The 22,700-nt window shown below is 48.2% G+C and overlaps 1 protein-coding gene across 1 annotated transcript in view; it reads left to right on the forward strand.

Annotated features, from left to right (window-relative positions):
- Positions 1–4,617: 4,617 nt before the first annotated feature.
- The window catches only part of ASIC4 (acid sensing ion channel subunit family member 4), a 262,965-nt gene continuing 244,882 nt past the window's right edge, over positions 4,618–22,700 (forward strand). The window contains exons 1-2 of the mRNA XM_088653080.1: positions 4,618–4,747; positions 17,923–18,008. Of these exons, the coding sequence (XP_088509206.1) occupies positions 18,006–18,008 (3 nt within the window). The 5' untranslated portion in view covers positions 4,618–4,747; positions 17,923–18,005. The remainder of the gene's footprint in view (positions 4,748–17,922; positions 18,009–22,700) is intronic.

Consider the following 22,700-nt stretch of genomic DNA (forward strand, 5'->3'; position numbering starts at 1 on the left):
AACCAGCCCGTCATACCCACAATCAAGGTGGTTAAAAGAGTGCTTTGAACACATGCATTTCAGTAAAATTGGAGGTTTCAAACTCATGTGAGTGATTGAGTATAAAACCAGTGGGTGGAAGTTATTCCAGATTAATTATCATGGAGGGAAAAACCTGCCACTTTATGTGTATTGTGCTAGCATTTGGGGACAATGTGCATGGAGCTGTCCGGCGCAATTTGTTGCTTTGCTTCTTTGCAAACTCTTTCCACACTGTGATTGATTGCAGGGAAAAGCATCAAGGTCCAGCGTAGCCTGGGAATGCCCAGCAGAGGCTGCGGGGGCAGTGAGGGGCACAAGTTGAGGCGGGAGGGAAGAAGCATGACGCCAACCCCAGAATCTCCCAGCAGAGGGCATTGCAGTGTGTAGGGGTGTTTCTTCCCCCACCTCGGTGCAATGTAAAGAGACAGATGCCCTTGCCTGGCGTCTGGAGGAGATGATGTCCTTGGGGCTGAGTGCTGCCTTGGCTGCTGCACAAAGACAGTGCGTGATGTCCCGTGTGAGGCTGGTGTCTCTGGGACAGGCACCCCTCTGCATGCTAAGTGGGCAGGTTGCGTGAAAGGATGGCAGGACAAGTATAATAGCTGTAGCAGTGGTGATTGGGGGGAGCTCAGCAAGGACCCTTCCATCAGATCCCTACTTCATTCCACACATTGCAGGTTCCCCTTTCACTTCTCTGCCAAAAACTCGTCCCGCTGAGGCCTGATAAGTACTTGCACCAGAATTTAGGAGGGGGTGTTGTCAAGCAAATAGAAGGCCACATGCATGGGCTTGCAGGCTTTGTGGGAAGGAGGTCATCATGACAGCTCCCATAGCTACAGTCCAAAAGTTAAGGCACCTGTGTGGGCCCAGAGAGAGAATTTACAAAAGAGGAAAGAGGAGTTGTACACAGCATCATACACAATTTACTAGGATCAAGGTGACTGCAATTTTATGCATAGTTTCCAGGGTGCAAGCTCCATTGAACATGGTGGTGCTTATTTCTGTCTGCCTAGGTTCAATTTATAAAACGCCGAGCTTTAACAAAAGGCATCAGCAAGCAGAAATGCAACCTTCAGCATTTAACTCGAAATGCAAAAAAATACTGCAAATAAATTTACCATTTAAAACTGATAGCCTGAAATAGGAGCCCCAACAAAGAAAAGAAATATTCCAGCCTCTGCTTGATTATTTTTGCTTATGCTCCCTTTATGCTAATGCGTCATAAAATTGAAAGCCTTGTTATCGCCTCATTCATTCGCCAGAGCAAGGAAACACCATTGGTTATCCTGACACACCAGCATATGACATCACTGATCATGCTCTGAAAATGCCCCATACTGCCCAGCATTCCCCCTCCACTACACCACTTGGGGATACAAGTTGTGCAGGCCTATACTGTCTCCTGGATGACAATCTTTGACCCTAACTAGCCATGGAAATGATATACTATTAGAAGGCATTCCTGGGGGCAGTAATCATGATCCCCACTCCTCTGAGATATAAGTGATTCTGCTCTCCTTTCAGATCTTGCATGCCAGTTCTGTCTCTGCAATCAGACAGCAGGCTTCAATTCCCCCACCCGACTCCAGCTTCAAATGCACCTTCCTGTTTCTCTCTTTCTTTCCCCTTCTTTAGTTTCTCTTCAAGGGATGAACCCAGCCAACCCCCTCTGTTCAAGCCCCTTCTCAGTGATGGGCTCGTCGGCTGCCTCTTGGCCTCAGTTCCCCAATTTGTAAAGCGAGGCTATTAATAGCCCACCTCCTAGGGATGCCATCAGTGTGAGCGAGATGAATGATCTCAAAGATCACAAAGCACACATCGCATGGTGACAAAAAACGATAGCCCAAGCTATAAATAACATATCACCGGGTGGAGACGTCTGGAGAGAGCCCGAGGCAACAATCTGGAGACTGGTGCTCCAGTTGGGGTTGTCTGAACTTGAGGAGGGCTCCGATGCCTCGCCCATTGCCAAGAGCAGTCCTGGCTCTCTTATGGGATGTGGTCAGAGTGGGTCTGAAGTCCAGGCAAGGGAATGGGCTGTAGCAATATGACACAGGCTTCAGGATAAAAGCTCTTGTGGTTCAGGGGTCTTCCGAATGTGAGAACTTGCTAACTTGCTCGAAAGTGGGATTTCAGAAGATGGGACTTGAAAACCACTATAACCCTTCCCTCATCTCCCTCCTTTCCATCAGCTCACTTTGGCTCCAGGAGTACTCTAATAATATCCTCCTTAATATTGGGAGAGAGAGGAATTCATTATGACTCTGTCCCCCCTGGCAAAATATCTTTCCTGGGCTGGTGTTCCTTGTTGCTGCCTCTCAGAGCTATTTCACATGCTACACAATCCCTACAGATGTAGAACATCCTTTTCATAGGCGCTGCTGAGGAATGACGTAGGAGAACATCGGGTTACGGTGATCAAGCACCGTGACATGCTGCTTTCTCACCACTTTGCAGCTGGTAGGAGCATCCTGGCACACATTTTACAGTTAAGTAGGTGATGCGATAATGTTGACCTTGAGAGCCAAGAGGCATGATTTCAAAACTGGCCATGACCTTGGGCAAATCAGTCTCACCTACCTTACAGGGCTGTCGTGAACATAAAACTGGGAATGGTTCTAGGTTCGCAACCCTGAGTTCTGCAGAGGGTGCAAATGCCATACACAGACCTGAAGCAGATTTGCTAAGCACAACACACTGTAACATGTCATAGGTGCCATTTCTCTAGACTAAATACCACCACCAAAATTCCCTCTCTCATAACAGTAGAACTCGTGGACATCCAGTGCAGCTGAATGTTGGAAGATTCGGACCAGACAAAATAAAGTACTTCACACAGTGCATTGTTAAACTATGGAACTCGCTCCCACAGGAGGCAATGACAGCCATCAGCTTGCATGGCTTTAAAAGAGGATCAGACAAATTTGTAGAGAAAGCAATGGATGGCTACCAGCCATAACGGCTATGCTCTGCCTCCACAGTCTGAATACCAGTTGCTAGGAAGCACAGGAGTGAAGAGTGCTCTTGTGCTCGGATCCTGCCACATAGACATCTGGGTGGTCACTATGAAAACAGGATGCTGGATTAGATGGGTCCTTGGCCTGATCCAGGAGGCTCTCCTTTTGTTCTTTACGGGCAATAGAAGTGTGCAACTGCCATGCATCTGGATTGCAAGCTATTTCCTACACAGAATCTATGGGAGTACATAAGCAGAGAAAACCTCAGTCCAGGAGTACAGGGAGATGAAATACTTCTTCCAGCCCACAGGATTCAAATAGCAACAGGAATCATACCCAGCAGCCTGCCCACCTGGCACAGCTGTGCCATACTAGGGTTTTCCCCAACAGCAGGAAAAGGCTGTGTGTCCTGAGTCCTAGAAACTGCCATCAAATCCCCAAGAGATGCGAGAGCCTCACATGGTCAGGAGCTCGCCTGTTGCAGCTCCAGAGAAGCCCAGGCTCTGGCACACAGCCTCCCTGCCTGCAGGCCCAGGGTGTTTCTCACACACACCAAACTGTGCAAGGTTGAATTTGAGTAGGAGTTTGGAGCGACTTTAATTACTGCCCGATCGATAGGCTCTGCTCAGCAAAGCAGAATCCAATAGGCAGCCCCAGAGGGTTGCCGAGGCTGCCGCTAACTGGAGTTGAAGGCTCTGAGGAGCCAAGGGGGGCCGTCCCTCCCCATGGCACAGGCCCTGCAGTGGCCGCTCATGCCAAGCGACAGGAGCTCACAAGGGCTCCCAGGAGGAGGGACGGAATCGCTCCTCAGCTTGGCCACTCAGCCCCGTTTACTGCGCCCACAGACAAATGTGCTCATGGTCAAGACTAAAATGTAACGGCACAGCCCACTGTTCCGAGTGATTCCCCAATACCTCTAATACTTCATCTGCTGCAGTGGTGAGAAGGCAGTGTGGTACAGTGGTTAGTGTTAGACATGGGCTGGGGAGAGCCAGGTCCAACCCCCCCCACTCAGCCATGAACCTCAAATGGGTGAGAACGGGTCAGTCACCATCTCTCAGCCTACCCTATCTCACAGGTTTGCTGTAGTGTGGGTAATGGAAAGTGAAGGCGGAAAATAAATTGCTAGAAGCCTTGGCCTTCTATTCCATTACAGTACTGACAAAGGTCTGAGCCTCTTGGATCCCCGTGATGGGGATGAGCTCCTGTTCCTCAGTCCCAGCTCCTGCCAACCTAGTACTTTGAAAGCATGCCAAAAATGCAAGTAGATAAATAGGTATTGCTCCAGCAGGAAGGTAAACGGTGTTTCCGTGCGCTGCTCTGGTTTCGCCAGAAGCGGCTTAGTCATGCTGGCCACATGACCTGGAAAAACTCTGCGGACAAACGCCAGCTCCCTCGGCGTGTAAAGCGAGATGAGCGCTGCAACCCCAGAGTGGTCTGCGACTGGACTTAACTGTCGGGGGTCCTTTACCTTTTTAAACTTCTGAGTAGACCAGGTTATTATTGTAGCCTAAATTCATCAGTGATACTGTAGTAGGAACCTGATCCATAGCGGGAGGGCCCAAGCAGAGTCCAGAGTCCCTCCCACCAATGGGTATATCTGCAGGCCGGTAACAATAGCAAACCAAACTTCCGCCTACTGGGGTGGGGAGGCGAGAGGGCTCCTTGCTTTGTTCCGATTCCCCTCCACAATCTGGGCCAGAAAAAAATGGCAACTGCGAGAAGGGGAGGGGCTGCGGCCTGTTAAACAAGGAGGCAGCAGGCACGAGGTAAGTAGTTGAAGTGGGGGCCGTTGTTAGACGCACTTGTTTTACCAACACTACAGACCGGATCGAGTCCGGATCAAGATACGACGCGCGCGCCTCCAGGCACTCGTTCACCTCTTTGGCTGACCCGCCCTTGCGCGTGTACATATGCGTGCCCCCCCCTGCTCGTGTGGACCCGATGCGGTCGGGCAGTGGGCGCGCGTGTGTGCCCGGCTCAATCCGTGCGGGCATGTTGCTTGCGCGCGCGCGTTTACATAGCACCGAGTGTAGCGAATGCTGCGTTTCCCAGCTGCTTTCTTTTATCAATACGCCGCACCAGCGAGCTCCGTCTAAGGCTGCCTGGGCTGGGGAATGTTAATGAGGCACCAGCCACTGCGTTTATCTCCCCAGGAATAATTGGGGCGCTCGCGCTCGCTCACAAATAGAGTTCCCAAGCCCAATTCAGCACTGCCGCCACCGCAGGCCGATAAAAGTGCAATTCCCGGCTGGCGCGCGGCACAGAATGCAAATGAGTTTAACCCTTTGGGGCCGGCCAGGGAGCAACCGGAATCCCTGCTCTGAGAGCTCCCTTGACACACCGATGGGGTGGGTGCGTGGGGAGTCCTGAGGGATCGGGGCCGTTGCAGAGGCCCCATCGCTCAGGAGTTACCAGGCCTCTCCGTGGAGAAGAAACTCGCGTGGGTTTCCCCCCCCCCTTCGGCTTCCCCACCATCACCACGACGAGAGATTTGCAAATTTCTCTCGGTACTGATGAAACAACGGGCCCTGCGGTTTAAGATCACCCAAAACTGGTTTACGGGAGGAGATGCTCGCCATGGCGCCCCCTGATCGATGGTCCTGCGTTGACCCCATTTGCTGGCAGAGGCCCGTTGCCATGACAGCAGGCCGGGGGCATCCGTCTCTGCCTGGACGAGCTGTACTCACCAGGTGATTTAGCGCGCGTTGCAGCCGCCAATTTAGGTGCCAGGTCAAGGAGCCCAATTAATGAGACCGGAAGTGACAAGCACCCTCCCCCCCCCAAAAAAAACCTTGACAAAGACGGGGGGGTAGGTTGGTATGAAGGGAGAATCCATCCAAGGAATTGGCACGTGTTTCTGGAGTTGCGCTGAGGCCATGACCTCGAGGAGACGTGGGAAGGGGAGCTACCGTATCTAGGAAGGAAACCGAGCGACTGGGGGGGGGGCGGTCGGGCGCTGCTCCTCCTCTAGCAGGCACAAAGAGCGAAGGTGCCACGGCTCGGGGTAGGAAGGAGGAGGAGAGGCGCTTAGCAGAGACTGGAAAGGCGGCGCCCGCAGAAAGCCTGATCCCGAGAGGTTCCTGACCGAACCGGCTTCCGGAGCGCTTAATCAGTGGCTCAGCGCGGGCTCTCCAAAAAGTTCTCGTCGCCCGGCTGCGCGCCAGCTCGCCTCTCGCCGCGCCAATGCGCCCGCGTGGCCCGTGCTCGCCGCTCGGCCGAAGTCGTTAAGTGAAGAGCTCTCGTTTAATGCTCGCCCGCCTGGTGCCTGCCTTCCTCCGCGCCGAGACTAGGCAACAGCCGTTGCCAGGGCTGGGCCGCGCAGCTGGATGGCAAATGAGGGGGACGGTGATGAAGGGGTAGGATTGAAAGGTGGGGCGCGAAGCCTCGCTGGAAGGGAGGAACGGCTCCCCCCTCGGCGCGCGCCTCTTATTCGAGGCCAGCGCTGTTGCTGCGATTGCTGAGGACTCTTTTAACAGGCAGAGACTGAAATCAGTCGCTCCTGAGGGAGAGCGAGCTAAGGAGCAGGGGCGTTGCTAGGCCCTTAAAAAGACTAAGGGCACAAACCCATTACAGAATGTGCATGAAATTTGCACGTGCCTATTTGCCATATGTATAGATGCAAAAAGCCACCCTGCAAGCAAAGCAAAATAAAATTGTTGTATTGTAAGGGGTAGGAGAGAGGGAACAGGAGACCCAGAGTCTGGTGCAAGAGCTGGAAGATACATAATATTAAAGGCACCGTCCTCCTTCAATAATCCTGGGAATTGTAGTCTACCCATCACAGAGCTACAGTTCCCAGCACCCCTAACAAACTACATAACCAAGGGCTCTTGGGGTGGTTGTAAAAACAAAAGAACAATCCTTACCAGTCAGCTCTTGCTACCTGCAGCCAACAAAAAAAAACTCCACAGCATTTGATTATGCCAATACGTTTCCAGCTACTCTGACCAAGCAGGATTAAAGGTGGGGAAGGCAGTAGCATACAGTACAGGTTAGTTAAGCCATCCTTGCCTGCAGCTCCTCATAAAGGTCACAGCAGGAATTAAGGAAGGGTAAGCTTGAAATATATCCCATTCTCTCCCTCCCCCATTTTTGCAAGGCCCTTTAGCAGCTTAGAAAGCCTAAATACACAATTCCATTAGCACGCACACACAACTGCTAATACTGTACCTGCGTGATTTAAGACCAGCATCAAATTAAAATGCAACATCCTCCATGTAAATGTAATTAAAGTCTCCTGAGATAAAAATGTTTTTAAAATCTTTTTGCTGAAGATTTGCAACACTTTGCACAGACAGGCTTTCTAAGGGAATGGAGTTCCCATAGCAGGCACCACAATCTAGAAGGCCCTGCTCTGTATCCTCCAAGTTTTCCCTTCCCAGTTTCCCTTCCCAGCTAGGCGGAATGTAGACCAAGGCCTCACCAGCAATTATTTGTGGGCAAATGAATTCATAAGGGAGATTCTGTTCCCTTGTGCAAAGCCTTCTGGGCCATATTTTAGGTTTGTGCCTATATGCTGTTTGTTTCTGCTGCTCCTGGGGATTGGCTGTGAAGCAGGGATCCAGTTATTGTTGGGCTCCAGCTCTCGTCATTCCCCATCACTGGCCATACTGGCTGGGGCTGATGCAGGCATCCCCAAACTGCGGCCCTCCAGATGTTTTGGCCTACAATTCCCATGATCCCTAGCTAACAGGACCAGTGGTCGGGGAAGATGGGAATTGTAGTCCAAAACATCTGGAGGGCCGAAGTTTGGGGATGCCTGGGCTGATGGGACTTGGAACCTAGCAACATCTGAAGGGCACCACGTTGGTTATTCTTAGTACAGAGGGTTGCAAATTTGTAACAAAAGAGGGATTACGAGTGGGATTGGTTAAACCGTGGGAGGATTTTTCAGTCCAAGGGCCACATTCCCTTCTGGGGGCCACATACCAGCGGTGGACAGCGTCAGGGGCAAAAGTGGGCAGAGTAATAAATTGATAATTTATCATTGTGCAGTAGAATATTTTCTTCACACACACTCCTACCTCACTCACAATCCTCTTTCCAGGCAAGCAATAAGCATTATCAGGGTTCGAAGACATATCCCAGTCAGAGAAACACACCCAAGAAAGGTGCAAAGAATCCAGAGGGCCAGATGGTGGGATGCAGAGGGCCACATTTGGTCCCAAGCCTGAGGCACCATCTTCTCTGTTGCATGAAAGCATGAGAGGCAGGTACTGAGGGGGAAATTAAATGCCTTTTAAAATGGATATACTTTGTGAACTGAGCCATAAACTATTCAGAGGCAAAGGGAGGAGCTCAGTTATGCACTTTCCTTGCCTGCCAACTGCCTTGCTGAGAAATAAGAGCCCAAAACTAGGTGTGGATTTGTGGTATTATTGGCGAAGAGCTGGGCATGGCAGGGCTAGGCGGGTGGGGGATCAAGAAGGAGAGGCATCTACAAAGCCAGAGCCTGAGGAGCCACTGGTGGCAACAGAGAGGGAGAGGGAAGTGGATTAAGACATCAGTGTGTCTGCTGAAGGATTTTAGCTCCTGCCGTTTCTTCTCATTGCTTAACAGACAGGTTTCTTGGGGTTTTCTGGTCTGCCTTTTTGATGTGGCACCTGAGACTGTGATGAAACCATTTGAAAGGCAAACGTTTCTAAAAAGAAAACCTTTCCAGTGCCACAGCTGGAGTTGCTCAGTGTGGTGTGGCCTAGGCCTCCCGAGGAGCATAGGAGAGCCATTTTGCGCCCTTTGGGGACAGAGTTGTCTATTGAATGTCCTTTCAGCTATACAGCAGACCACGATAGCAGAGAAAACATGCTTTCAGGGAGCGTGGGATGGGGAGAATGGTGTAACTTCAGGCAAATGAGTAATTTGCTGACAGCTGAGTGGGTTCATAGTGACTTAGGCAGATCCCCAGCCTTTTGGACACATCAGCTGGATAAAGCACAGAGGTCTGAGGACCAGGACTCCACACCAAGCTTTGCTAAAGTCTCTTTGTCTGCAGAGCACTTTCAGACAGAACCTGTGGCAAGGAGACCTATGCACCTTTGTAGAAGGGTGGAATGGCAAGTGTTCCCTGCGTGAATACGACACCCATCCCTGAGGCTGGTTCCTTGGGGGCTCTTCACTACCCCCCCCAAGCCCCTGTGGCTCTGTCTCTGCATCAGGAACCGCGCTGGGAAATGTCAGCACTTGACCTTTGCAGCTTCTGGATTAGCCTTTCTAAACAGCGGGAATGCGTTTTAGCAGGGAACAATTACCGCTGCTATCGACTGATCCCAGCGGAGTTAATGGAGTGGCAGCCAGAGGCGGGGAGGGGAGGGGAGGGAAGAGAACTAGACGTGGGAGCTCCCTGCTTGTTGCCACATGTCACATGCTCCCTCGCTCTTGCATGACTAGAGCCCCTTTCACACGTACCGGCCGTGTTGAGGAAACCACTTCCTCAGGGCCAAAAACAGAACTGCATAGGAGAGGCCAATCACCCCACTTTATCCAGCTGCCTCTTAGGAACATACGATGCTGGCATATTCTGAGTAAGACCATTGGTTCCTCTAGCTCAGTATTGCCTACACTGAATGGCAGCAGCTCTCCTGGGTTTCAAAAGGAGTCTTTCCCTCCCTACCTGGAAATGCTGGGGATTGAACCTGGCATGCAAGGCAGGTGCTGTCACTGAGCTATGGTCCTTCCTTACACCTTATGCTCATGGATAGGAGAATATTTTACCTCAGGACCTGCCTCAGACCTCCTAGCACACTCTGATGGATGTTAGAGCCACAAAGCGGGAAGTGTCTCAAGTGTGCGACAAAGCATTGAAACATTTTCAAATAAACTTGGTGCTGTTTCCCTGTGGGGGTGATCAGTTTTAGAAACTCAGATATGAAAACTAGGAGCTAAATGGCATCTTAAACCTAGGTTACGAGCGCAACAACAGAATGTCTAGGCATGCTTTTTTAAATAACAAGAATACAAAACTGAAAATGAACGAAGTGCAGCTAAAATAGTATGTTCATTTTTCACATGGTCTATCCTTCCCCGGCCCACCCCCCTAATATTCTTAAGAGGGTCTGTTCTCCAGTCTTCAGAGAGTAGCTGGAAGTGGGGAGGCAGAAAAAGGTCCTCCTTTCCTTCCACTCTGCAGTTTTAATCTGAAATCTTAGGCACAGTACTGCGCCCCGAGCTCAGAAACTGTAATGAAATTCACAGTAATGAAATTCCCTGTTGCAAAATGCACCTAGAACAACTGGAGTTTCGAACACTGGGGGTGATCTGTTATTGTGGGAATGTGTGTGTGACTAAAGCAACCAAGTTTTTTTTTGGGGGGGGGGCAGTAAATCTGAATCTGTCCCTCCCCCACTGTCATTGGCTTGACCTCCTTCACATGCACTCACTTTGATGTGGAAACTGCTTCCATATAGTCCAGTACCCTTCCACCAGGGAATATTGAACCTGGGACACCCATTGCACAATCAGAACACTTACGACTGCTTCTGGTGGCTGATCTACAGTGGTCCAGGGATGCATACAGACAAGTTCTGCTCAAGTGGTTGCTCCCAACATGCCCGTTTCTGCAATGTGTGGCCTCCCAAGCCGTGAGCAGAAGCCTGCACACACTCTCAGACTAGTGTGGGAGAAGCAGCTATGGAGGCAGTGACAGCCGCACTGATAAAAAGAACACCAGGAAAAAGAGAGGTCCTTTTTGCTGACTTTCCCTCTTTCCTACATCAGAGGTAAGCTCACAGAAGCAGCCACGCACAAGGGAATTTTGCTGTGGGCAGAATGAAAAACCATTTGATCTAGCAGATCCGGACAACATGGGTATTCTGTTTGATCCAAGGCATATAGGGGACAAGGGGCCTTGCAGGCATACAATCATATTGACTTTGAGTCCTGAAAGACATGCTCTCTGCCTTGCAGGCCTTTTCCACCTGGCCTGGGAGGAAGGCAGGGCTCTGATTGACTCTTGGGCTAGGGTATTTTTAGGGTTTTTTATAGCAGGGGTGGGATAGTTGCTGTTATTGATATTATTTTGTGATCTCATGATTTATGCTGAAATTGTTCAACCTGCAAATTGTTTTTATATGTTGTAAGACACCTTGAGCATGGTTTTAACTTTGGAAAGGTGGCATACAACTAAAATGATTGACGGGTACGGATGAAGGACTATGGGGATTATTTCTTGTTCCTGGATCTGGGATGCCAGTTCATGGCAGAACAAGGGCATCTGAAGCTCTAGAGTCGCGGAACCGGCTGTCGCTCCTGGAGGGAAAAAACATTCCATGCAACAAGCAACTGAAAGCACAGAGGAGACATGCATGGCAAAATATGGAAGCTGGCCATGCCTATGAGATCACTGCAATAATTTGTTATGCTCTTCCTGTGTTGAACAGGTTCTCTGGACACCTGGAGAGGAGGATATCCATGTCTCACTTTTTAAAAGAGGGTTAACAAAGAATGTACAGTATAGCAATGTAGCTTCCCATTCCAGCATAGTAAGGACAAACCCTGTAGGGGGTTCTTCTGCCCTTGCCCTCTGGGACACTGTATTCAGCAGGAAAAGGCCACAAAGTGGTATAAAGGCAGAGGTGCGTGTTGGGCAGGAGGGAATGTCTCATCCATCTTTTCTAGTGTGGTTTCTCTTTTTGGCCTGCAGTGTATCGATGTTGATGAGACAACAGGGCCAATCCCTTTGGGCTTATTGCCTCTAGGAAACATGTTCTTCCTGCTCCACAGGGGCTGGCAGCTGGCCTAGGGAAGTGGCTATATATCATGCCAGACAGGGGTGGGGGGTGGGAATGTGTACAAGGAACTACAGCAGCAGGCTTGTTAAACAACTTGGCTACTGGTGCTTGGAGAATGAGAGCTCTAGCCTGGAAACGTTGAGGTGCCAAGGAGGCTGCTAATGGGGAATAATGGGTTTGGGAAAAGATAACCCTCTTAAAGGATAAGAGTTGAGTGTAGATTGGATGATTAAAACAGTGGTGGCTGGTGTCCATTGAGACTGGCAGGCCAGAAAGCAGGGAGACCAATAGGATGGAGGTGGCGCCCGAGCCAAGGAGAGGCAGAGCCAGCTCATTCTAGTTTTGTTCCCATTCTTCTCCTTACTGAGTTCTACAGCAGCAACACTTAAGACTACAGGGAGGAAGCGGACAGGGAGCATCACTTCCTAGAATGCTTGTAAGTAAGAAAGCAGGCAGGTGGATGCTGGCTGAGGGCAGACTGAAGTTGGTGGGGCAGTGCCCCATTTGCCCAAACGGATCAGCTTCTACTGATGAAAAAGTGCCAGGGTACTTGAGGTACCACTTTAGCTAATGGGGCCTCCCGCTGCTGCTGCACCGCCGCCGCACGATCCTGCAGCAAAATTCTTAACCCGAGGTACTATTTCTGGGTTAGCAGAGTCTGTAACCTGAAGCGTCTGTAACCCGAGGTACCACTGTAAACTGTTTGCAACCTGCTGGGTTGACCTGTGGAATATATTACAATTGTGCTATGTTCTGCAGATCCTTGGCCTCCCATTGGAAGGAAAGCCCATGAACACATGACTTCCCCATAGAATCATGGGAACTGTAGTATGTTAAGGGTGCAGGAAATTGTAGCTCTGTGTGGGGTAAATTACAGTTCCCCAGATTGTTTGAGGGAAGTCATGTATGCAGCCTTAGCTAGTTTGTCTTGGTTGTACTGGTGCTATCCTTGCAGATAGCACCACTACATCGTACACAGTACATAACTATTTCAATTCTCCCTCCCTGCTTCATGGCCAGTCAGAAGAGTAGAGTCATGGATAAGTTTCCAGTTCCCCTAATTTATTAGATTTTTCTCCTCCACCCAACTTTTGTCCTTAAGTTTCATTTTCTCATTCGCTACCAAATCAAGCCTTGGGCCCTTCCGCCTCTAAAAACCACACAACCATTTTATAACAAAGAACAAAACATAAAATGGTAAAACAGTTCCATTTCTTCACATCTGGACAATCAGAGAGAGAAAGAGAGGTGAAGGTGGGGGAGAGCAGGAACACTGCAAGTTTTTTAAAAAAATTATAAAAACATTTTTACAAGTTTCATGAGAGCAAATAGAAAGAACACAGGAAATTTCATCCATCTAAACTGAGAGTAGACTCTTTCCCTGTTTCCTGTCAACACTTAACAGTTTCCAGCCATCTCAAGAGTTCTTCTGATTCCATTTGCACCCTTCTCTTATTTTTCTACAGGGGCTCCGTCTGTGCTCTCCAAAGGCTTTTAAAATAAGGGTTGTACTTTTTTTAAAAAACAAAAAAACTCATTTTCAAAAACATTTGTTACCTTTTTGTTTCCCTGCAAAAACCTTCAGTAAAAGTTAATCTCTAATTGCCTTACCACTCTTCCTGGTATATGGATGGTTGGGTGGGCCAGTTTAGAAGTTGCAGAGGTTAAAGCACTGCCTGGTGGTGGCCGTCTGGGAATCAGAAGATCGGTTTGGTAGCTTTAAAGAATGGACAGTCAGATCTTTATGCTATGTTAGAATAGCAAAGCTGATAGCATGGCAGTCTTGGGCAACCTGTGCTGGCTGAGGCTGATGGGAGTTGTAGTCCAGAACATCAGGAGGGCACTAGGTTGGTATAGGCTGGGGTACTGTGATGTTTTTATGGGAACCATTTTCTGGGGTGCAAAGAATTTTAAAAGTGAGGTGTGCCAGGTTGCCAGCTCATCTGGAGGCTTTTAAGATATCAAGGGCAGGCAGAAGGATGGGAAAGGGGGAAGCCAAATGCTCTATTAATGCTTAAATTTTTGAAAACCAATAAAAATATATATATTTTTAAAAAAGATATCAAGGGCAATCTCTTAGGGCAGCATAGGGTCAAAAATGTTCCATTTGCCTGCCATTCTATTCCACCATTTCGGCTAGAACACCAGTTATGTCTGCAACTGGGATAATGTAAGGAAATGAGTATAAGGGACAGAGGTGGACAATCAAAGCACTAAGGAAGGTGGCGGTTGCGCTGCATTGCCTTCTGAGTGACTGGTTTAATGTTTTATATATTTTATTTCATACAATTTACAGTATATACTAAAAAAACCCACCTCAAGAGGCTTATAAAAATAAAATAAAATTGACAAATGCGGCTATTTAAAACATTCAAATAATGAAATCGGCAATAAGCTAAGAAAAAGATTAAGACACATGTAATCATTCTACATATCTGGGTAAGCTTGTCTGAACGAAAATGTTTTTAGCGGGTGCTGAGAAGAGTACAGTGAAGCCGCCCACCTGATGTCAATAGGCAGGGAGTTCTATTTATTTCATACAATGCAAACCCTACACAACTTTTTATATTCCATCCCTATCTGTCTAAACAGACTGAAACCATCTGACAATTTAAGTTCCAGCTTAAAAGACAAGGCAGGGAAAGGATGGAGATGGATTGCTGTTATACACGCACACGGACTCTCGGTAAACACGGTGCTTACAGAGCGACATAGACAGAAATAGGGGGAGTGGGAAAGCCACGTCTCTATCAATGGAAAAGCAACAGGGGAAGAGGGAGAGGAGGAGCCCGGACAGTTGCAACTGTATGTACTGTGAGGTATTTTAAACGGTGAGAATGGGGAAAAGAGCAATAAACTTGAGACGAAGGGAGGAAGAAATCGAATACAGGGCAGGAGTTTCAGAACTGTGGGGGAAAGAGGGTGATGAAGGACTACGAAATGCGTGGCGCTGGCTTTTGTTTTGCAATTGTCCTGCTTGTTTTGGGTTGAAGAATTCATCTGGTTCTCTCTCCCACCAGCGTTTTAGCAGGCTCCGTCGTTCACGTCGAGGGCACATCGTTGCCCTGGGTGGGGCTCACACCCACCCGCCGTTTGGCTCGGGCCTTCCTCAGCCGCCTATTTCGCCTCACTGGCACATCCTACCCCGCTACTAGGCCGGGGGGAGCGGGCATCGGCATAGCTGCCAAGTTTTCGCTTTTCTCGCGAGGAAGCCTATTCAGCATAAGGGAAAATCCCTGTAAAAAAGGGATAACTTGGCAGCTATGCATCGGGCCCCCATCTCTCTTTCCAGGAAACTGAGTGCCAGATGAGCCCGAGAAATGTTTGCAATAAGGAAAGCACTCGATAAAACCGGAGGCAGGTGAATTCGCATAGGAAACAGATGGAGTAATTAGCGGCCGAGCGAGTCCTTCTGCAGTTGAACCAGCCAGCCATACAGGCGGACAGGCGGGCGGCTGAGGTGAGGGGTGCGGCAGGAGAGGGGGGGGGCCAACTGCGCTTCCCAAAGCAAAGCGGCGGCAAGACGCCCGGGAGCGCCGACCACCTCCTGAGCAATGTGCAGCCAACCGTCAGCACGAGAGAGCCGGGGAAGCCCCGGCGGGGAGAACATTTGTCTACAATAAACACGAACACGAGCAAAGCCCCCCGAGAAACCTTCCCCCGGGAACTCCGCCGCTTCCATGGCGGCTCTGGCGCTGACAGGATCCTCGAAGCCCCACTGGAAGACGTCCGTAAGAAACCGCGCAAGGGCCTCGGCCTCCGTCCCCAAGGACTGAACTTTTATTGTGTGTTTATTATTATTATTATTATTATTTCAAGCGTTTACGGCCCGCCCTGTAGCTGAAGGTCTCAGAGGGGGGGTATGCACAATATATTATAACGAAAAGGGTAAGGTAATACAGTACCTACAACAAAACCAGTAATAACTTAAATGATCTGGGCTGGGCGGAGAGCATCAGGCCTAAGGGCAAAATGCGGCTCTCAAGCCTCTGTTTCTGAGTCTCAAGACTTCTCAGGCTCTGCCCCTGGGCAGGCCTGATCCATACTTCCCTCATCATGTCTCTCCTTTGCCTGAATGGAGGATAGACAGATGCCTGGGACTGCATGTTGAAACCTCTGGTTTTCACCGTGCAAAGGTAAGAGCAGAGGCATGTCTGGTTCACTGAGCCAAGAGGGCGCTGCAACAATGAGGAACAACGAAAGTTGAGAATTGGGGCACACTGAATTCTGGCTTGTTGCTGGAATTTTACAGCCCAAAGTCTGCCACTGGTAAGAGTCATGCCAGTTCACCCACTTTTGCACCTGCCTATGCCTACCACTGGCATGTGGTCTCCCCTTGGGCTGAAGAAACCCCCCACCCCCCACCCCCCCATCCCTTCAGTTATTATTGCTGCTGCAGTCCAAATAGCAGGAACTGAGTTTAAACAAACAAAACCCAACATCTGGATAACTGCAAGAGCGCAAACATCAGAGATGTTTGGCTTTTGAAAAATCAATAATTAAAAAAACCTCTATGCTCTTTCTAGGCACCTGCCTAACCCCGGTTTTTCTTGGCAATCACAGCACATGTTCAGCTTAAAGGCCTGCACATGTTAAGCTTGCAGGCAGGCAAGTGTGTTTTCACACAAGTCAAAGGCACTTTGAAGGAGGGCTCCCTGCTCCTGGGGGTGACGTGTCGAACGTACAGCCATCACTTTAAGTTAAAAGGTTTCAGTGTTGTTTTTAAAAATGGCTTGCCCTGTTTAACTAGAAGTGACAGTAGTACAAAAGAAATGTGATGCCCATTTCAAAATCATTTGCAACTCTCTGAGGTGTACATGGCTCCACATTACATGCTTTTAAGTGGGCTGTATTTATTTCAGACTGCCTTCTCTTAAAGGAGGTCCCCTAGTGCTGCTGGTCTAAAACGGAGCTGTTCTTAAAATGCTTTTAGTATCATTGCTTTTGAGAGGGAATACGTTGCTGTTTTGGTAATGTTTTAATTAACTAAATTAAATATATATTTCATTATTACGTGAGCTAACGTGCTATGCCCCCAAAGGTGGTTTCTCTCTCTATAAAACTGTTGCTGTCTTTCCATCCTTTTGTAGAGTACCTCCATTGAATTCAATATGATAAACGCCCAAATAAATATGAAATGAATCTGGGAGCTGTTAATGTGGAAGGAAGTTTACATTTCATATCTTGTTCGGCTTTATAATGCAACTTTAAACTAGGCACAGTTCCTACTTTATAAATGGGAAACTGGGGCTGAGAGCCAAGGCTCCCACAGTGAGCTGGAATACAAAGTCAGAACACTTACTGGTTGAATGATTCTGCTCATCCAGTGTCACATCAGATGTATTGCAGGCCAGGTACAGGCCCAGGCCTTTGGGACTGAGGTTCCTCTATCTTCCTTTCTCATACTGAATTATAACTGATTAGGGCCTCGTGCCTCCGCATGCAGCCTAGGAATCTTTGTTTTGTATTTCAGCAATGCCAACCCTGGGTCCTACTCTCAATACTTAATTGATTGCTCACTGGGGAAAGATGCATTCATCTTGACAGGTGGAAGAAAAGTGGTGTAATGGGTCAGAGGTTTATGGGATGAGTGGGTGGAAACCAATCCTGGGACTTTTCTGTCACTGCAGCAAAGACCAGAGAAATCAAAAGAGAACAACTGCCAAGCAGTTAGCCCAGTGTTTCTTGAACTTTGTAAAATTGCATCTCCCTTATAACTTTTCACTGAGTGATCTAGTACAAACATAAGAAGTGCCTGCTGGATTAGGCTAGTGGGCCACCTAGCCCACCATCCTGTTCTCATAGTAGCTTCTTGTGGGAAGCCTGAAAGCAGGACCCAAGTGCAACAGTACTCTTCCTTCTTGTGAGTCCCATGACCTGCTATTCAGATACAAATTGCTTCCAACAGTGGAGGTACCGCAGAGCACATTTACTCAAATGTTAGCCCCACTGACTACAGTTGACTTACTCTCAGGTGTTTATATGATTGCAGCTTTATTTGCTTTTACCTGCCCTAGGACTTTATGGTGAAGGGTAGATAAGGAATCAACTGAATCATTGTCACCATTGTCATCATCTGTGCAACAATACTGCAACCTGGAAGCTGCATGGAGGATATTCACTCCAGCTATTTCATAACATTTTCTACTTCGCCCAGTTCGTACACTTGAACATTTCCACCTCTCCCACCTGTAAATCTTGCTCCTTCCTTTCAGCTGTCATCCATCCATTATGACCCACCATTTGGAACACCCATGGACTGACTCTTTCAATACCTTTTGCCAATGAGACATCCAAAATGGTAAGTACTGTTTTGTTCCCACAACATGCCCAGCTGCTCTGGTTGTCCCTTGTCTTCCTGGGCTAGGGAGATTCCTTGCTTTGGGAAACAATGCAATAGTCAGCACAAATATATGTATCTCTGGGGGAAATGCACATTGAAGAATAGGCAAGAACACATGTTTTTCTACAGACACTCCTTGATATGCTGATGAGAACCTGAGATTTTGCAATTTTTATGGATAAGAACAGAAAGAGAGCCCAGCTTTTCCATGGTATCTAACCAGATGCCTCTAGGAAGCCCAGGAACTGCACTTGTTCCCCAGTGACTGATATTCATTCAGATACATGATGTTTCTGAAGGTGGAATATCGCTATCATGACTAGTAGCTGTTGATAGCTTTATCCTCCGTGAATGATCTGATCCCCTTTAGCTATCTAAGAGACAAACCAGCATTTAATGTGCAGGTCCAAATAGCCTCAGCTGGTAGGGGGTGATAATTGCTGAGATAACAGCAGGGAACCTGTGATCCTCAGGAAAACTCCTTTTCCAAAGCTAGTGGTTGTACTGGGAGGAAATCCTCCTCCACCACCAAATTTGTGACAATGAGGAATTTCTTCCAAAAGTAAAATGAGGATTTCTGCCCCCCCCCAGGACAGCAAGGGAGGAAAGGGTTAATGTCTTCCTCCATTTCTGCTGTGATGCTGCTAAATATCAGCCAACCCCAGTTGATGCTATTTGCATTTTAAAACAAACTCATACCTTAAATGTGGTGCCCTTCCCCAGGACTTGCTGGGACAACAAACAGATTCCATAGTTGGTAGCTATGCACTGTATAAAGAAGTAAGGTACTTTCTTTTGGTCTGTCTTGACATCTCCCCCCACTCAGGGAGTTGCTCCATATCTTTGATCATTTTGGCTGCACCTTTTCTGCACTTTTCCCAATTCTATAATACTATTTTTTTGAGTTGAAGCAACCATAACTCTATGTAGTACTCCAAGTGTGGTCGTGTCATCGATTTGCATAATGGCTTTTACAATATTGGCAGTTTTATTTTTCGATCCTTTTCCTAATGAACCCTAGTGTTAAATCCACCTCTTTCACAGCTGCTGTACACTGGGTTGACATTTTCATTGAGAAATCTTCCATTGCTGCAATATCTTTTTGCTGATCATCCACCACCAGCCCAGATCTTCGCCTCTCCCAAATCTACAGGAGGGTCAGAAGAGCCCCCAGTACAGCATGTGGGAGGAGATACTGTTCTCTCTGGTGAGCAGAAGTATGTTTGTTGATGGAATGATCTCCGTAGCATGACATTGGATTCTGCCCAGGTTTAGGAGTATCCATATTCCTAAACCCAGGGTGACCTGTGCTCTGTTTGAGGTGGTACAGGACTATTAGGCAGAGTATGGCAGCTGCCTGAGGCCATGGATGCTTGGGAAGGAGAAGTGGCAGCAACATCAGAGAATTGTAGAATCATAGAATTGCAGAGTTAGAAGGGACCCTGAGGGTCATTTAGTCCATCCCATTGCAATGCAAGAATCTCAGCTAAAGCATCCATGATTGCCATTGAGGGCAGGGCTGTGTGTGTGTGCATGTGCTACGTGGCCTGCTCTGCATTCTTTAAGTTGGCCTGCTGTCCTGTCACCAGTTTTGAAGGAAGATTCAGCTGCCAGTCTGGTCAGCTTCTGTGCATGGAATGAGGGAGGTTACTATTTTGCCCTTAAAACAGCCAAATATCTTACCAGTTCTTAGATGGGGAAACAGGAGAACAAGTTCTAATCAATATGGAATTCTTGGTGGTGTTCCTGGATGAAATTCAGCTGGTGGCTACAGTGCCCTCTCTGATTGCAAATGTCCTCTGAGCTGTTGCCCAACTGCTCACCTAAATCAGCTCTCTGTGGTCTTTCTTTGCTTGTTGCCAGACCCACAAGCAATGCAACTGTGATCTTGGCTGCCAAATAACACCGGAATAGATGCAAATATGTTTGATAACACCGGAATAGATGCAAATATGTTTGATGCAAAACCTGGGGTTTCTTTGCACGCAGTGCACACAGCCCTGATCAGAGGGCTCACCTTAATATCTGGAATCTCCTTCTGCAATATGTAGCGATAGCTTGGATAGCTTTTAAAATAGGGCAGGATGCTGGACGAGACAAAGGTCTCATCCAGAAGAGCTCTTTTACGTTCTCATTACAGCAGTGACTCCTACCGTACAAGTCCTTTTCCAAAGTACCTGACCAGGCACACCAAGTATTGTTCTAGGGCACTTTCACCTCTCCTTTCCCAAAGTCCCAGGGAAAATTCCAGATTTCCCTGTTATGGAGCCCCTTGAAGAATGCACACTGCATCTCACAGGCCCCTGTGCATATGAGACCTGGTGTAGAGAAATAACAGTCCCCAAACAGGACGTGAGACATGGGCTCTCTGGAATAGCTTTTGCACAGGCCCAGAGGTGAACTGGGGCCTGAAGCGACAAGTAGATGGTGGGGTGGGGCAGCTGCCTCAGCTCTTGTGGGCCCCCTGGGACTGGGCCTTGTGTGTGCCTGGGCATTCCTCACCCCAGCAGGTGCTGGATTAGCTTTGACAGAGACATGCTGCCTCTCTTGTTCACTTTGGCAGCTCCAAGACAGGCAGCCTCACGGGGGAAAGAGTCCAGTTGTTTGTGTCTGCCTGAAATGTCTCTTTGCGAAGGGCACCCGGCCTTGATTTGGAGCCTGTGAATCACAGCAAATCCTCCCCTCCTCCCACAACTGAAACAGCCTCCATTTCTGTTGAACAGCCAGCAAAGTATGTGAATGTGTGTGTGGCATGTGGCGTGTGTGTGTGTTTGTGGAAATAGATTGTTTTTTAATGGAAATATCTTCAGCTTTTGGCATTCCCTTCCAACCGCTGCACTTCACCCAGAGCTACTAAGAGTTGGTGGTTGTAGATGCTGGTTAATATGGGGCTTTTAATGGATATATAAAAGCAGGATCAATGTTCCCCTTCCAACCTAATCAGTTGAAGCATCCTTCAAAGCCTGACTTAGTTGGCAATTCTGGCCTCTGCCAGCTAAGAGGTATCCTACGAGCTCCCCCAGCTCAGAATTGTCAGGACGTGCTTCAAGGCTCGAGTCTTTTGATCCAAGCAGAAGGGGCCCGACCCTTTATCCTTGGTGGCTCCATCTCTAGATCCCTGCCAGGTTGCCTCTGGGCTAAAGAGGAAGCAGGACCCATTGATCTAAAAAGTCCCAGGGAGGATTTGCTCAGTGCTGTGGCTCCATTGCTGCCCAGGGAAATAGCATTTCTCAGGGCACAAATTTGCATTCCCATAGTAGCAGTTTTACTTTTGCAGACTAGGATGCTGTATCTTTAATGTTTCAGGGGGTGTGCGCGTGCGCAAACGAATGCAATAAAAGGAAGGCTTTGGATCCAAGGGCTACAAAAAAGAAAAAGCATAGTGTTGATAGATAAATGAAGGAGTACCGTAGTGCTAAGGAGAGCTGGAGTAACAGGAGTGATCTACCCCAGTTCTACACAGTTTGATAACTCTATAGGTGCTTAAAATAGAGGCTCTTGCAATTCCATCCTGTGGTTTCAGAGATCCAGCTCAATTACAGGGAAAGTGTAACCTTTAATGTGCTATCTTTGCAGCAAAGCTTCCAACTCTAGGACAACAGCGGGATTTGGGCTGTAATATTACACATACTTAAAGGTAAAGGGACTCCTGGCTGTTAGGTCCAGGCACGAACGACTCTGGGTTGTGGCACTCATCTTGCTTTACTGGCCGAGGGAGCCGGCATATAGCTTCTGGGTCATGTGGCCAGCATGACTGAGCCGCTTCTGGCGAACCAGAGCAGTGCACGGAAACACCATTTACCTTCCCGCCGGAGCGGTACCTACTTATCTACGTGCACTTTGACATGCTTTTGAACTGCTAGGTTGGCAGGAGCAGGGATCCAGCAACGGGAGCTCACCCCGTCATGGGGATTTGAACTGCTGATCTTCTGATCGGCAAGCTCTAGGCTCTGTGGTTTATACTTACCTGGGAGTAATTCCCACTGAGCTCACTTCTATGTAGACTTGTACAGGATTGTGTAAATGGGTTTGGGTGTATATGGGTGTACCTCCACTTTGGCTGCATACAGACATACCTAACACTGTAGAAACATGCTTGCCCCATTTTGTTTAGATTACTGTAATGTAGTGTCTGTCTCCCCCGGAGGCAGTTCAGGGGAAGAGAATTTATTGAAATAGATTTATTGAAATATTTTTAAATGCATATATGCTGCTTTTCTGGGCAAAGTCTATCCCAATAAAAACTGCAAGTACAAAAATCAGTATTTCTAAAAACAGAAATAAAATAGATTCACAAAGATAGAATAGATTCAGAACTATAACAACATAATTATATCACAGCTTCTAATCAGTGAGCAGCAGAAAAAATATTGCACAGGGAAGGCCAGTTGAAACAGTGAGTCTCTAAGGCAGACATCCTCAAACTGCGGCCCTCCAGATGTTTTGGCCTACAACTCCCATGATCCCTAGCTAACAGGACCAGTGGTTGGGGAAGATGGGGATTGTAGTCTAAAACATCTGGAGGGCCAAAGTGTGGGGATGCCTGCTTTAAGGCCTTCCAAAAAGCCTGAAGTGTAGCTCTCCAGTGCTGTTCTACTAGGTGGGAGTTCTGAAGGTGTGGCACCACCACAGAAAAGGCCTTCTGTCTTG

This window comes from Zootoca vivipara, chromosome 1 (genome assembly GCF_965207765.1).
Source record: "Zootoca vivipara chromosome 1, rZooViv2.hap1.1, whole genome shotgun sequence".
In the NCBI taxonomy this organism is placed as follows: domain Eukaryota; kingdom Metazoa; phylum Chordata; class Lepidosauria; order Squamata; family Lacertidae; genus Zootoca; species Zootoca vivipara.